Source organism: Aricia agestis, chromosome 3, assembly GCF_905147365.1.
Source record: "Aricia agestis chromosome 3, ilAriAges1.1, whole genome shotgun sequence".
Lineage (NCBI taxonomy): Eukaryota > Metazoa > Arthropoda > Insecta > Lepidoptera > Lycaenidae > Aricia > Aricia agestis.
Window position 1 is genome coordinate 14,932,256 of NC_056408.1, and position 13,514 is coordinate 14,945,769.

Genomic DNA, 13,514 nt, shown 5'->3' on the forward strand with positions numbered 1-13,514 from the left:
TTAAAATCTACTGAACAGATTTTAACCTTTGGCATTTTAATTAAGGCACTCGATTATTATATAGGTTATATATTCCTAAAAAGTTGCAGTGTTTTTTATAATACTGTAGGTCAAACCTAGATTTTCAATAAAATATAAATCATGTCAGATGATCAGATCGCTACTTTTATTTTCACTTCTTACGTGTTTCGAGCATACTTCTGAGGTAGTAAAATCTATAATCAGGCAACCTATTAAGCCATTGTTTTTTTGCTTTACAACCAATCAGTAAAAACAATTTTACAATCATAGGAACAACCGTTTTGATAATCGGTCCAGCCAAAATTTCTAGTAATCGTTAAATCGGTGTAAGCTTGACCGCAATAAAGCTTTTTTATCGTGATAAAGCAATATAGTCGGGCTTTAGGGGCGGGAGCTGATCAGCAGCTTCGGTAGTTTGAGCAACAAAAAAGCTCGTTTTATAACTTAAACAAACAATTTAAACAAATTGGTGTAAGAATGTAATTTCGCATCTTTGCCTTTATTTAAGGCACCTTCGAGAAGATTAGGATCTAACACCTGACTTTAGCTCACAGTGTAAATACTGTTCAGTAGAGTATCTCCATACTAAACAACCCCCATTGGCGCACGCACACAAAAGCGTGATTTTAGCTAGAGCTCGTGATACGTCGCATGTAATTACTGCTCCCTTGATTGTGAGAGAGATAGTAAATAACTTGTCTAAAAATTATTTTACGTTTGCTTGTTTACCATGTAAACTACCGTAAGCTAAAAAAAGGAACATGGAAATCTTTGGATAGTAAAATAAGTTATTTTATGATGTAAGGCGTAGTTTATTTCCGATGTCTTTTCATTTCTACATTCTTGTCTTATGGACATCTGGAAGAATAAACTATTAATAATTTGTCAACTACAACAAAACAGACTGTCCATATGGATATGCACTTAGTGAAAAATATGCTTTTTCAGGTATTTTTAAATTTTCCAAACCGAATACACTTCTTACCATACAAGGCTCCACCGCGATGCTCATTTGATCTTAAACAAACAACACCAGGTAATGAATTATCGACACGCTCGGATCGATCCGCCACCGCGGCCTGTAATCGGGTCGGACGCACCCAGCAATCAGCCTTAATCACCTCGATCGGTCGTACATCAAAATATTTGGAAAATACACAAAAACCTATCGAAATCATAAAAAAGTGTTCTCTTCATCGGCGAAGACTTGGATATTTTCACTAATCGGTTTTGTAGGGTGTATATGAGTCCCATGTATTGAGTTCACTGTGAAAGTAGCAAAGCTAATAAAGTAGTATTTTTTTACTTTTGTATAGGAAAATTCCTGATATTGGGGCGCTTGCCCATACAAATCACAAAAAAATGTTGCTCTATCTGCTATTTTCACCGTGAAGTCTATCTCTATACAATATACATAATATTATAAAACAAAGTCGCTTTTTTCCCTCATGTCATGTTTTCGGGGTGGTGTCGGGTCTGCAAAATGTGGACGACCGCTGGTAGAATTGCGGTAGGTTCTATCGTACTCTGCCTTAAGCGAGTAATGGAGCACCATGGGGTTTACGTGGGTAGAATAGAGGGAGTCCCACATATCCCGACCGATATCCCCAATCGCCGGGATGCGTAAAGCATTTCCCCACGAAAAAAAAGCTTCTTCTTTTATACTGTCATCTTATTATTTAGCAATATCGTATATCATACTCCTGCGTGCATTTATTATTTAGCCGAGTAGCAAGAAACAGTCAAATTATTTTTGCTATAATTACTTACGGGAAGGAAACTAAACAAATATTATACAAACCAATTTAATATTTTAAATGCCTGTTATTATTTTTCGGAACTAATATTTTTTCATCGGTATGACAAAACAGTATTTGTTTAATGAAGTGTATTATAATTAGCTGCACAAAATAAAATCCACAAAAACCTACCAAATTCAAATGACATAAAGTTCAAAATCCTCCAGCAGCTCTACTTTCACGTAGGTAAGCCTCGCAAAGAGCAATGCTTAAGTTCAAAAAGATTTTCGATGCAAATTTGAATTTTATTCCTTGGAGACAAACGTTATTGTAAATTCTCGTAAAACTTTGTCGAAGGTGTGCAAATCTCTTTGCGGTTTGCGACAAAGACACCTATTTGTTTTTCTTTCGTCGTTTTTTGTGTGCGGCGCCTGCGCGCTGACTTGCGGCTCTTGTTTCCGCAATTTGTCAAAGGGAGCGCATGAGATGCAAATAACAAAAAACGCCGCATAATTATTGATATTTTTGACAGATGATTTAGACCGAAATAAATGCTTGTTATTAATAAAGCGAGTAACATTGGTGGGGCAGAAAATGTGGTTTGCGAGACCCTAATATAGATTAACAACTAACTCTTTAGAATTACTGGAGTACTCGACCAAACCCTTACGCTAAAATGTTTTCTGGTGCCCTTTGGGTACCTGTGTCTTAAATTTTCACCAATCTTCATGTTATATCTCCCAGTTCTAACTATTCAAATCTAAAAAAACCGCAAGGGGACAATTTTTTTTTAAACCGGGATCAGTTTCTTCGTTATAATTAGTAAGTAAAAGTTTTATCTCATAACACTATAAATTTTAAAATGGCTGCCGCAACATGGTAGCTAACCCACAAAATAATTTAAAATCAAATAACAAAATATCGTATTTTATCCACTTTTGCTTCATCTAAAACCATTTTCTGTAATGTATAATATTAAATGTATTTCTTTCCTTTCTCAACATTAATTTTGGCCTTGCGTACGAAATTAACACAAAAAAGCCTCTTCTTTCATCCCGCATCGCGTGATCTTTGTCTGTAAAAAGTGGATCTTTTCATTTGTACCGTATTTAAGGTCAACGGAATTCTCTATTATACGTGCTCCAAATTTGTCTCGATATGGGCCAGGCGTGTTTTGCACAATGCCCTCAACTAGTTTTAAGGTGAAAGAAGCTTCTGTGGTAGCAGACAGAACAATATTATGGTAATTACAATTTTTACAACACATTACAACATAACAATATTATTGAACGCCTCCGTGGTCTAGTGGTTTAGAGCGCGGCTCTTGACTCGGAGGTCGTGGGTTCGATTCCCGCGTTGGAAACATGTTATGTCCAAGTTTGGTTAGGACAATGCAGGCTGATCACCTGATTGTCTGACAAGTAAGATGATCCATGCGTCGGATGGGCATGTAAAAAGTCGGGCCTGCGCCTGATCTCTCGCCAGTCGTGTCGGTCGTCCGTCCACTGGGTTATGAGAGTAAAGGAATAGAGAGTGTACTGCGTACTGCGCACACACTTGGGCACTTTAAATTACTCCTGCGTAGCTGGCCTGGTTTCAATGAAACCGGCCACCGTCACCGAAACCGGTGTGGGAGCTATTATTATTATATTATGGGAATGGTGTTGGTGTTACCACTACGCTGTGAAGTGAAATGTTATAATCTTATTGTTCTTCTATCCTTTTCATTTTGCTTTACAACAAACAATAAAAGTTTTAATACAAAAACCGACAGCTTCAATACTTTACGTGGTAGAGCCATGCTTCGGCACGAATGGGCCGGCTCGACCGGAGAAATACCACGGGCTCACAGAAAACCGGCGTGAAACAGCGCTTGCGCTGTCTTTCGCCGAGTGAGTGAGTTTACCGGAGGCCCTACCCTTTTCCCTTCCCTACCCTCCCCTATTCCCTTTCTTAGCTCCCCTACCCTGTTATATTATTCCCTCATAAAAGGCCGGCAACGCACCTGCAGCTCTTCTGATGTTGCGTGTGTCCATGGGGGACGGAAGTTGCTTTCCATCAGGTGACCCGTTTGCTCGTTTGCCCCCTTATTTCATTAAAAAAACCTATAAAGTCTCATAAGAAATTTATATAACCCTAATATCCGCAGTTGATTTTATCATTATAACATACTAATATTATAAATAAGAATGTGTGTCTGTCTGTCTGTTACCTCTTCATGCCCAAATCACTGAATTGATTTGGTTGAAATTTTGTATGGAGATACTTTGAGTCCCGGGAAAAGACATTGGATACATTCGGTATAAAAAGTAAAATAAAAAATTAAAATTGTTTTATTTCTGAGTAAATTTGAATCAAATCTTTTTAGAATGTCTACGTGATGACTTACCACCGGTTCGGGAATTACTGACCCGGCGAGAAGAACCGGCGCGGCGTAAGAACTCTCATCATCGCAAAAGTATCCTATATCCTTTCCTGGGCGTTAAGGTATCTTTATACCAAAGTTCGGCAACATCGGTTCAGCTGTTTGGGCGTGTAGAGGTAACAGATACACAGACACACTTTCGCATGAATCATAATATTATTATACTGTACTCGGCGAAACATGGCATTAGCGGTCATTGACTCCCTGTCAAAAAACTTGTCATTCCATATAAACCGCGATTGACAATAGACTAGGACATCAGACACTTCATTGTCAATCGCGGTTTATATGGAAAATGACAAGTTTTTGACAGGGAGTCCTTGACCGCTACCGCCATGTTTCGCCGAGTACAGTATAGATAGTATGCATAATCAGTATAGCTGCAACCAGTAAAAAAATACTTAAAATTTGAAGTACAAAACTTTTAAGAGGATATTTCACTCTGTAAACATTCTAAGGTCACACGTCATCATATATCACATTACACTATCACACATGATATTATAATTAAGATGAAATGTTTGCCAATGTTTGTAGTTTCATCACGCAAAAACTACACAACGGATTTTGGTAAAATACAGTATGGTCATAATTTTATATTTATGCTCTAAATTATAGATCTTGCAATCTACGAGCGCGCGGCGCCCTTAGTTGTGTGAGTGACCATATCTATACATGCGTACATGGCTCGCTCGCTACTGACTGCTGCGTCAGGTACGAACACTAACGAAAATGTCTATTTACAATTACACTACAAATAAAGGCTACGCATGCTCGTAGATTGCAAGAACTATAATGCGGGCTCCACACTCGCGGCGCGAAAGCCTCCGAAGGCCACGAACCGCGAGTGTGGAGGGTTTCGCGGCTTCGCGTTTGCGCTTCGCGGCTTTCCCCGTCCGCTGTTGGTTTTTTGGCCCACGACAAAAGGCTCACGAAGCGCGAACGTGAACATCATCCACACTCGCTTTTATTCGCTGTCGTACATAATGTCAGAGCAGCAGCAACAGTGACTTCAATGTCCATTTTACTCAAATGCGCGAACGTAAATATGCGAAGATTGCGAGTGCAGTGTATTTGTTCGCATCGTGTTCACGGCGCGTTGCATCCATGAATCGCGGCCGCAATTCGCGCTGCGAGTGTGGAGCCCGCGTAACACAAACATATTTTATCCTGGGAAAGTAAAAATTTTCCATGAAATATTCGCAACTCTATTTACAGACATTTCGAATATTTATTTTTAACCGAAGGATAAGAATGTTACAGGACTGACGATGATGCAACTTTCGTCCTACGTAAGACAGGAAGGTCAGGATTAAGGCAGATGCTTTAAGTTTGGATGGATTTGGAAATGATTTAAATATATTTTATTCAAAGTGTGAATGGCTTTAGGGTAAAATCAACACAAAACCGCTCATGGAAACAACACTCAATTTTATATTATTATCAAAATTGATCATTATTTGATCAAAGTCAGATTTATTTATTTAACAACGAGAATATATAAATAAGCTGAAATCGGTTGAAAGAAAAATAGGTTTTGGTTTCATTTCGCAATTTGAAAAATATTATGCCTACCTTTAAATCTTTGTTTTAAAAAATGTATGAGATTAGTTAGTTTAACTTTGTTTAGCCTACTCAAGTTTCATTGGATTACTATCATAGATTACTATTATAGTTAGTAAGCACCTTACTGATCTCACTACTAACATATAACCTCCTTCTTTTTTTTTATGAAATAAGGGGGCAAACGAGCAAACGGGTCACCTGATGGAAAGCAACTTCCGTCGCCCATGGACACTCGCAGCATCAGAACAGCTGCAAGTGCGTTGCCGGCCTTATAAGAGGGAATAGGGTAATAGGGGAGGGTAGGGAAGGGAAGGGAAGGGAATAGTTGAGGGTAGGGAAGGGAATAGGGTAGGGGTTAGGGGATTGGGCCTCCGGTAAACACACTCACTCGGCGAAACACAGCGCAAGCGCTGTTTCACGCCGGTTTTCTGTGAGAACGTGGTATTTATCCGGTCGAGCCGGCCCATTCGTGCCGAAGCATGGCTCTCCCACGTATAAAAATTTTTGGAAGTCGATTAATAAAAAATACAATTTCTTCTAATCCTTCCATCTATCAACTTTACTGCCTAATTCCACAATCCCTAAGCAATTCACGTAATTCAATAAAATGACAAATGAAAACTCAATGAGGACTCACGGTCACTGTCTTCACTCACGGTGCTTAGTGCGTGAGGTCAGACAATCTCTAAGGAATCTATATTATCCGGAAATCGTTCAAAACGGTACTTAGAAGCGCGTGACAACAATTGTCCATTGAATTCTTTTAACGCTGATGAGTGTAGAGTCACTTTGTTATTATTTACACTCCTATAAAACATGAAGAAATATGTTTTTATGTTTTTAGTACAGAAGAGGCTTCGAAATTTTTGGGCTTACTAATTATTACCTACTTACTATCGCAAGAAAATTATTATGATGAAAGACGCAAACATAGAGTAGATAAGGACGTAATAAAATTACTTAATATCGTAGGAAAATGTATAGTTAGTTAATGAAGTGACAACACCCTATTTACAAGAGCCTCGAGCAGTTACAAGTATAGACGCGGAATGATTTATTTTTATTTTTTATCACTATTTTAGCTATATTATTATCTGTATCAAAGATTTGAAGAAAAGACACTACAACCCAAACCGTTACATTTTCGTATTACGGATCTATAGCGCATTATAAAAACCCTTCTCATACAAAGGGGGTCCAATTAATATGCCTAATGTCTTCATTCAATTTGTTAGCAACAAAATTAGGTATAAATATTTTGAGAACAATAGCTCACTCATAAATAATCGCGCTCTACGTAAGCGTTTCCCAAACTTTGACAACAAGGAAGAAATATTCTGTTCTTCATGACAGTTTTTTGGCTTTTATTGTACACTACACATACGTAAGAAATATGTTCGATTTCGGCCCTGTTAGGATAAAACGCTGTAACCTGTAACACGTTAACTTGCAAAAAATGAGTCTAAATATTTTTAGCTCAAAGCACATCTTAGGGGACAGCGAAATGTAACATGGAATATTTTGGTCGAAAACTTGTCCTGAATGTTGTAGGTCCATTTAATACAAAGCGGCTTACATGAAGTAGATTAATTTAGACTATATTATAACAAAACGATGTAATCCGGGTTGCATTATTTTATCGTAACAGGGCCGATTTATGGTTTGTGTTATAAATTATTATAGGACACGTCAATTAATTATTTATGAATACTGACCCAAGTTTCAAAGTGACGCGGACGTAGCAAACAGTTTATACAGCCTTGTCCGCTAGATCTAGTTTCGTCAAACTTTGGGAGCCGCTGCCCCATAATATCATCTTTCCTTTATTATACGGAAAGTTTATGATATTATGTTAATAATGTACAACATTCATTATGGGCCACACACGGGCTTGTTCGGAGATTATGGCTACTGAATTGCCGGATTTCCATCTTTTTATAGGAATTAACAATTTTTAAGGTTAGGTTACTTATTTCATTAAATGTTCCTTCACGGATCAATTTTCCATGATACAATTTTTTTTTTCGTATGGGATCAACTACTCGTATCGAGTAATTTTTATACTTATATTATTTTTTTCTGTTTAAGTCTTTTCATGATGATATTTTGATCTGATTTTTTTTCGACTTTTCTTCATTACTATTGGATAAGTGAGCCAGTAGTAAAGAAAAAATAATGTTTTGAATTTTTTTACGAAGCCAGTGGCATTATTAAATACCGTTTCCAAACTTTTTTCTACTTTTTAAATGCGATGGCGCCAAAACGTTCTTTTTTTAAACGTAATTGTTAAAAACCACCGATAGAACAGTTTAGCGAAATGACAGGGCGGCGGTGGAGAGCTGTCATTTTTGACGCCCCGGCCGCCCTGGGTGGCTTACTGTATTACAGTCATCAGCAGTTGGTTCCGGTCTATATTGTGTCATCTAGGAAATGACATAATATCAGTAATAGCTGAGGTACAGTTTAGATAACTGTAAGAGCTTCTTTCCGTAATCCATGAAACAAACATAAGGTGTTGATTTAAGATTTAGATTAACTCCAATTTATCGACAACCATAACTTCTATTTCGTTAATAAGAAAAATGAGACAGGTTATTGATGATTACTTTAATGGCTGGTTTACACGTATTAAGTAGATAAGTATCAACTAAATTGTAACTTAATTTGAAATGCCTGCCCGAAATATCACAAGTGACAAGCCCCGCCTGCCAACATAATAGAAAATAGTAAAATTTCTAATATCTTTGTTTAGTACTTAACTAAATTTTAACTTGCTAGTACTTGCTACTACATTTTGTATTACTGCTACTACACTTACATGCAATAAATAACTTAAAATTAAGTTAAAATTTAGTTAACTACTTATCACCTTAATACGTGTAAACCAGCCCAAACAGACGTTGGTCAAATTGGCACTAATAATGACAAAGGGAAAAACTCTAAATCTGTTCGTAAAATGCCACAATGTATTTTTTCCAGACATCTTTACCAAAAGACGTTAAAAGCATAAAGTTAATATACCTAGCGGAATAGAGAAACAAAGGCCTGAGCAAGAGAGATGTCACTATCAGTAACACTGCGTGGTAAAAAGAGACGTGTGATACATGACAGCAGCACTCTTTTTTTGACGTCCAGTCGGCACGTGCCGGACGTTGACAATTTAATCTCATAGAAATTATGTTCAATCATGCTTGTGTAAGTGTATACTTACACATATTTTTACACACAGATGAAACCAATTCCGATTTCGTTCGACAGCTCGAGATTGTTGCTCTATTCCGCTAGGTATATTAACTTTATGGTTAAAAGTTAGAGCTCTTTCTAGTTTCTGTTATAACTTAAGTAATAGCAGTAGCTACCATCGAGCAATAGAACAATGTTTATATCTTGTTGATACAAACGATACACCAAGCTCGTTCGTGTTTTGTACCAAACCACAAAATAGTTAACAGTAACGGGATACGGTGTGTTAATTTTTTGTAAGCCACATAGGGTCTGTAACTGTATACTGTATAGTCGGGGCAAGGGTTGGCCCGTTACGTTCCGGGTTCACTTCCGACTGTCACTACCTATAGCCCAACAGTTTATGAAATGAACCGAAAAACGAGCCGACGAATCACTTGATGGTAATAGTTGATCCGTGAAGACTCCCAAGAACGAGATGAATAATATAATTTCTAGATGTACTGCGCGGCTCCGTACATTTTTGCAAAAAAGGAGCCCTCAACTCTATATCTGTACCTACCACACTATGTTAAAAACGGTTCAGCAATTTGTGATAATATTAGCCCATTCAAATAAACAAACTCTTCAGCTTTATAATATAAATAAGACGTATAGATTTATTGTCCAAGGTTTAAAATTTAAACCAGAAATTAATGTCAATACCTCCAAGTATGAAAAAAAACCATTGTTCTTAAAAAGTATACAGACTTCATTATTCGCGATATAAAGTTAAAATCTCTAGTAACATTTAAGTAGGTCGTTTTTTTTCTCAGAAACACGATCTTGAGTTAATGGGGTGTGAGACATAAAAACAAACGAACAGACTGACGGACCGATCGAAATATTACGACATTTGAACTGTGAGCTATGAGCGGCAGTTTTTTGTGTAGGTCACATTTTTTTATTGTTACTTTTTTGAGGTAAATAGTTTTAAGTTGTACTTAAATACTAAACGTCGCACGCCAACTTTGTCACGTTAAAAATCGCTTATGGCGCGGGAACCATATATTTTTGGGAATAAAACTATTCTATGTCCTTTGCTGAGATTAAAAATATCTCTATGCCAAATTTATCAAATCGTGAAAAGGAAGCAAAGATACACATCCTAGACTTTACATTTGTACTAGACAATGCGCATAGGTTAACTACTCTATAATCACACAAAATGAAGTAAACATCATAAAAATATAGTAAATTTATTGTTTTTTGTCTTATAAACATGTGAAAAGAAAAAACATCCTTCCTAAGTTTGGTATTATTTCCGTTACGTTAACCGAAGATGGTTCCCATGAGGTCACTTAGGACAGTTTTTCCATCATCACGGCCGGAGGTGTAATCTAATGAGTGTATTAAATACTCGGTTTTGAGTACATGTGAACGAAATTCTGAAAAATGACCGGACCACCTGGGAAAGGAAGATGATTTACACGGAGCTGTGAAGAAAAATATGGATACGGTAATCTGCTAAAGACGAAACAATGACGGTTAAGCTTTTAAAACTTGTTGGACGATGATAGTTTTCGTTGTTACTTAGTAAACTGTCCTATTGAGTATTGTTTAGTAATCGCTGTGGTATACCACTTAGGCATTGTTTTTAACCAAATTGTTTAAAGTATAATAAGGACAATTGCTATTGTTACAATTTTTCGCCCAAATTTCTTTTAATCTTTTGAAAAAATATTGTCATCTTACCTTTGTGCAATGTTTCATTACTTTTCTACTTTTCAGGCATAAATACTTACATAGTTTAGGTTTCTAACCACTTAAGCGGCTTAAATTAGAGCACGGTGTGCAAAAAATTTACAAGCTACAAACAATCCGTAATAAAAAAAAAACTTATTAAAATGCACTTGAAATTTTAATGATAACAAAACTTTATTACTCACATATAAATTCAGATATTTTATATCAATCGAAAATTTCTTAAAACATTATAATAAGAGACAAGAACGATAAAAAAATATATTTTAATTACCTTCTCCACGTTTCCAGGCTCAGTGGCGTTAAGGGCCACCTACATGCTCGTGTTGAGTTTCAGCTAGCGCAACTACGCAGGGTCGCGCGGTGTCGAGTGCGGACCGGTTTGGCGACAATACCGGAGACTAAATCGCATTTTTATGCGAAAAATCCAAAAACGCATCCTTTTTGGTCATCACGGTACGGAGACTTGCATTCGACAATTAAGGGTCAATTCAGACCGCAACGCGCATTTCTAAATTTGTACTGAGTCGACAGATTTATATTGCGTGAGATGTCTTGCAAATCCAATATCCATACAAATTTAGAAATGCATCTACGCGTCGCGTTGCGTACTGAATTATTATAGTTGCAGTTATTTTAGACTTAAGATATGAATGGAATTTGACGTAATACATCGCTAATTAAGCGCTTTCGGAGCCTTATATATCTAATCACATATTATATTTTTGATTTCTAACTTCGATATCGAAACTATTGTGCTAAGTACTGACATACGGTTTTGCTCAATAGTTTTACTCCAAATCAAGCAATAACCACCGTGTGGACCGCCAAAACTGACAACTCGAAGGCTCGCTTCGAGCCGGCTCGATGGAATTAAATATGTCAAATATGTCATTTCCTTCGACTCGGAGTAAAACTATCGAGCAAAACCGTATGTCAGTACTTAGCATTACACCAAGTACATGAATTAGAGGAATAATGCTCTATTTTTAATAAGCTTGGGCTGCATACGTATGTTATGTAACGTTTTTACTTTTTAAGTTTTTTATGTACCTATTACTTTTCTTATTACTAAAATATAACTAAGATTTTCTTAACAATATTATTAACAATAACTGAACACCTATCCAGGCGGAATTGCTAATTTCAAAGGAGTATTAAACGTAACTTGACGTGAATGTCCATACGAAAAATATCTATGCGTCGTCTTATTTTAAGTTAATTTGAAGCTACCATATAGAGATAGGCATATATTTTTAGTGTCTAGTTAAGTTACTTATTAAGCTCACAAGAATTAAAAAATTCAATGGATTTACAGTATTTTCTTCTGATAACTGATGAGTCTTAGTATAATTTACATACTATCGTTCAATGCTTTATTATTTAGTTTAAAATACAATACAACGAATTGTTAAAACAACTGTTTATTTTAATATCTTGGCAGATCACATTCGCAACATCGTTTACATAATATCCTGTGCCCTTATTAATAAACCTACAATTTTGTGAAGTTATTGACATATTTTGTGGTATTTGTAAGACACGTTAATAACTTGTACTTATTGCAATAAAAATAATAATTATTATTGTTATTATAAAATATACATTACAATAATAATAATCATTATTGTTGTAAAAAAGAGGCTGCGTTGAAAAATACTTTTTTAGTTTATGTTGATAATAATTGGTATGAAGTAATTTTTAATATCATGCTCAATGTTGACATGACAAAAGCGAAATAATATAGGTTAGCACGGCGACGCCGCATCACACAATACCGTATCGCGGCACACGCAGCGCGCCGGGGGGAAGAAATAATTAATGGTGATTGGCCTCCAATTACCCCGGACCCTACGCCCGTCCCGCTCGCACGCCGCCAAAAAACACCAGCCCACCCTTTCCCGCAAACCGGGGAAATATATAAGGGACGCAGGTACCGGGAGCCGCAGACCCCTGGGGGACACCGCACCGCACACAACGACACTCGCGATACAATGGCCGCCGACACTTACGGACATCGCTTCATGTACAACGAGAAGGACATCTTCCCCGGCGACGTCATGCTGGAGTACTCCACGGAGGAGTGCTACCTGTCCTGGCCGCGGTCGCCCGACTCGGGCCGCTCCAGCCTCGAGCCGACCTCCTCCGTCGACGGCGCGCAGGAGTCGGCGCACATCGCGTACCGGGGGATATCGGACAACCTCATGCTGGAGGACAGTGCCGAGGACGCGGAGCTGGACGCCGGCAAGAGGCGGGGCCGCGCCACCAGCGCCGCGGTGCTGAGGAGGCGCCGCCTGGCCGCCAACGCGCGGGAGCGGCGGCGGATGCAGAACCTGAACAAGGCGTTCGACAGACTCCGAGGCCACCTCCCCTCGCTGGGCGCCGACCGCCAGCTCTCCAAGTACGAGACCCTGCAGATGGCTCAGACCTACATCGCGGCGCTCTACGAGCTGCTCCAGTGAGTCGGTACGTCGAATGTGAACTAGGTCTAGATGAACTTGAAAATTTGCCAAATTTTATCTATAGTGTTAAAAGTACAGGGATATTTATTATCTGTAGAATAAGTACCTATAATGCTCACGTTACCTTATGATATTATTCACTAATCACTAGTACTGCAGTAGTGGTGTACGATACGCTTAGCTAGTTTAGACGCTTGGAAATGTAATCCGTCCTACCGATTATTTATTAGTAGTGATAACTGATAATTATTTGAAATAATTTAGCTAATTTTATATTGTAATTCAAAAAGTTGTTAATATTTATAGTTCATTTCAACCAGTTTGACATTTTTTGTTGTAAACATTTTTCGTTATCGTAAAACAATTGAAACACCT

The 13,514-nt window shown here is 37.7% G+C and overlaps 1 protein-coding gene across 1 annotated transcript; it reads left to right on the forward strand.

Annotated features, from left to right (window-relative positions):
* Window positions 1-12,671: 12,671 nt before the first annotated feature.
* LOC121725518 (protein atonal homolog 7-like) lies at window positions 12,672-13,139 on the forward strand. The gene has a single exon (XM_042112520.1). The coding sequence runs from the start codon at window positions 12,672-12,674 to the stop codon at window positions 13,137-13,139; it is 468 nt and encodes a 155-aa protein (XP_041968454.1).
* Window positions 13,140-13,514: the final 375 nt, after the last annotated feature.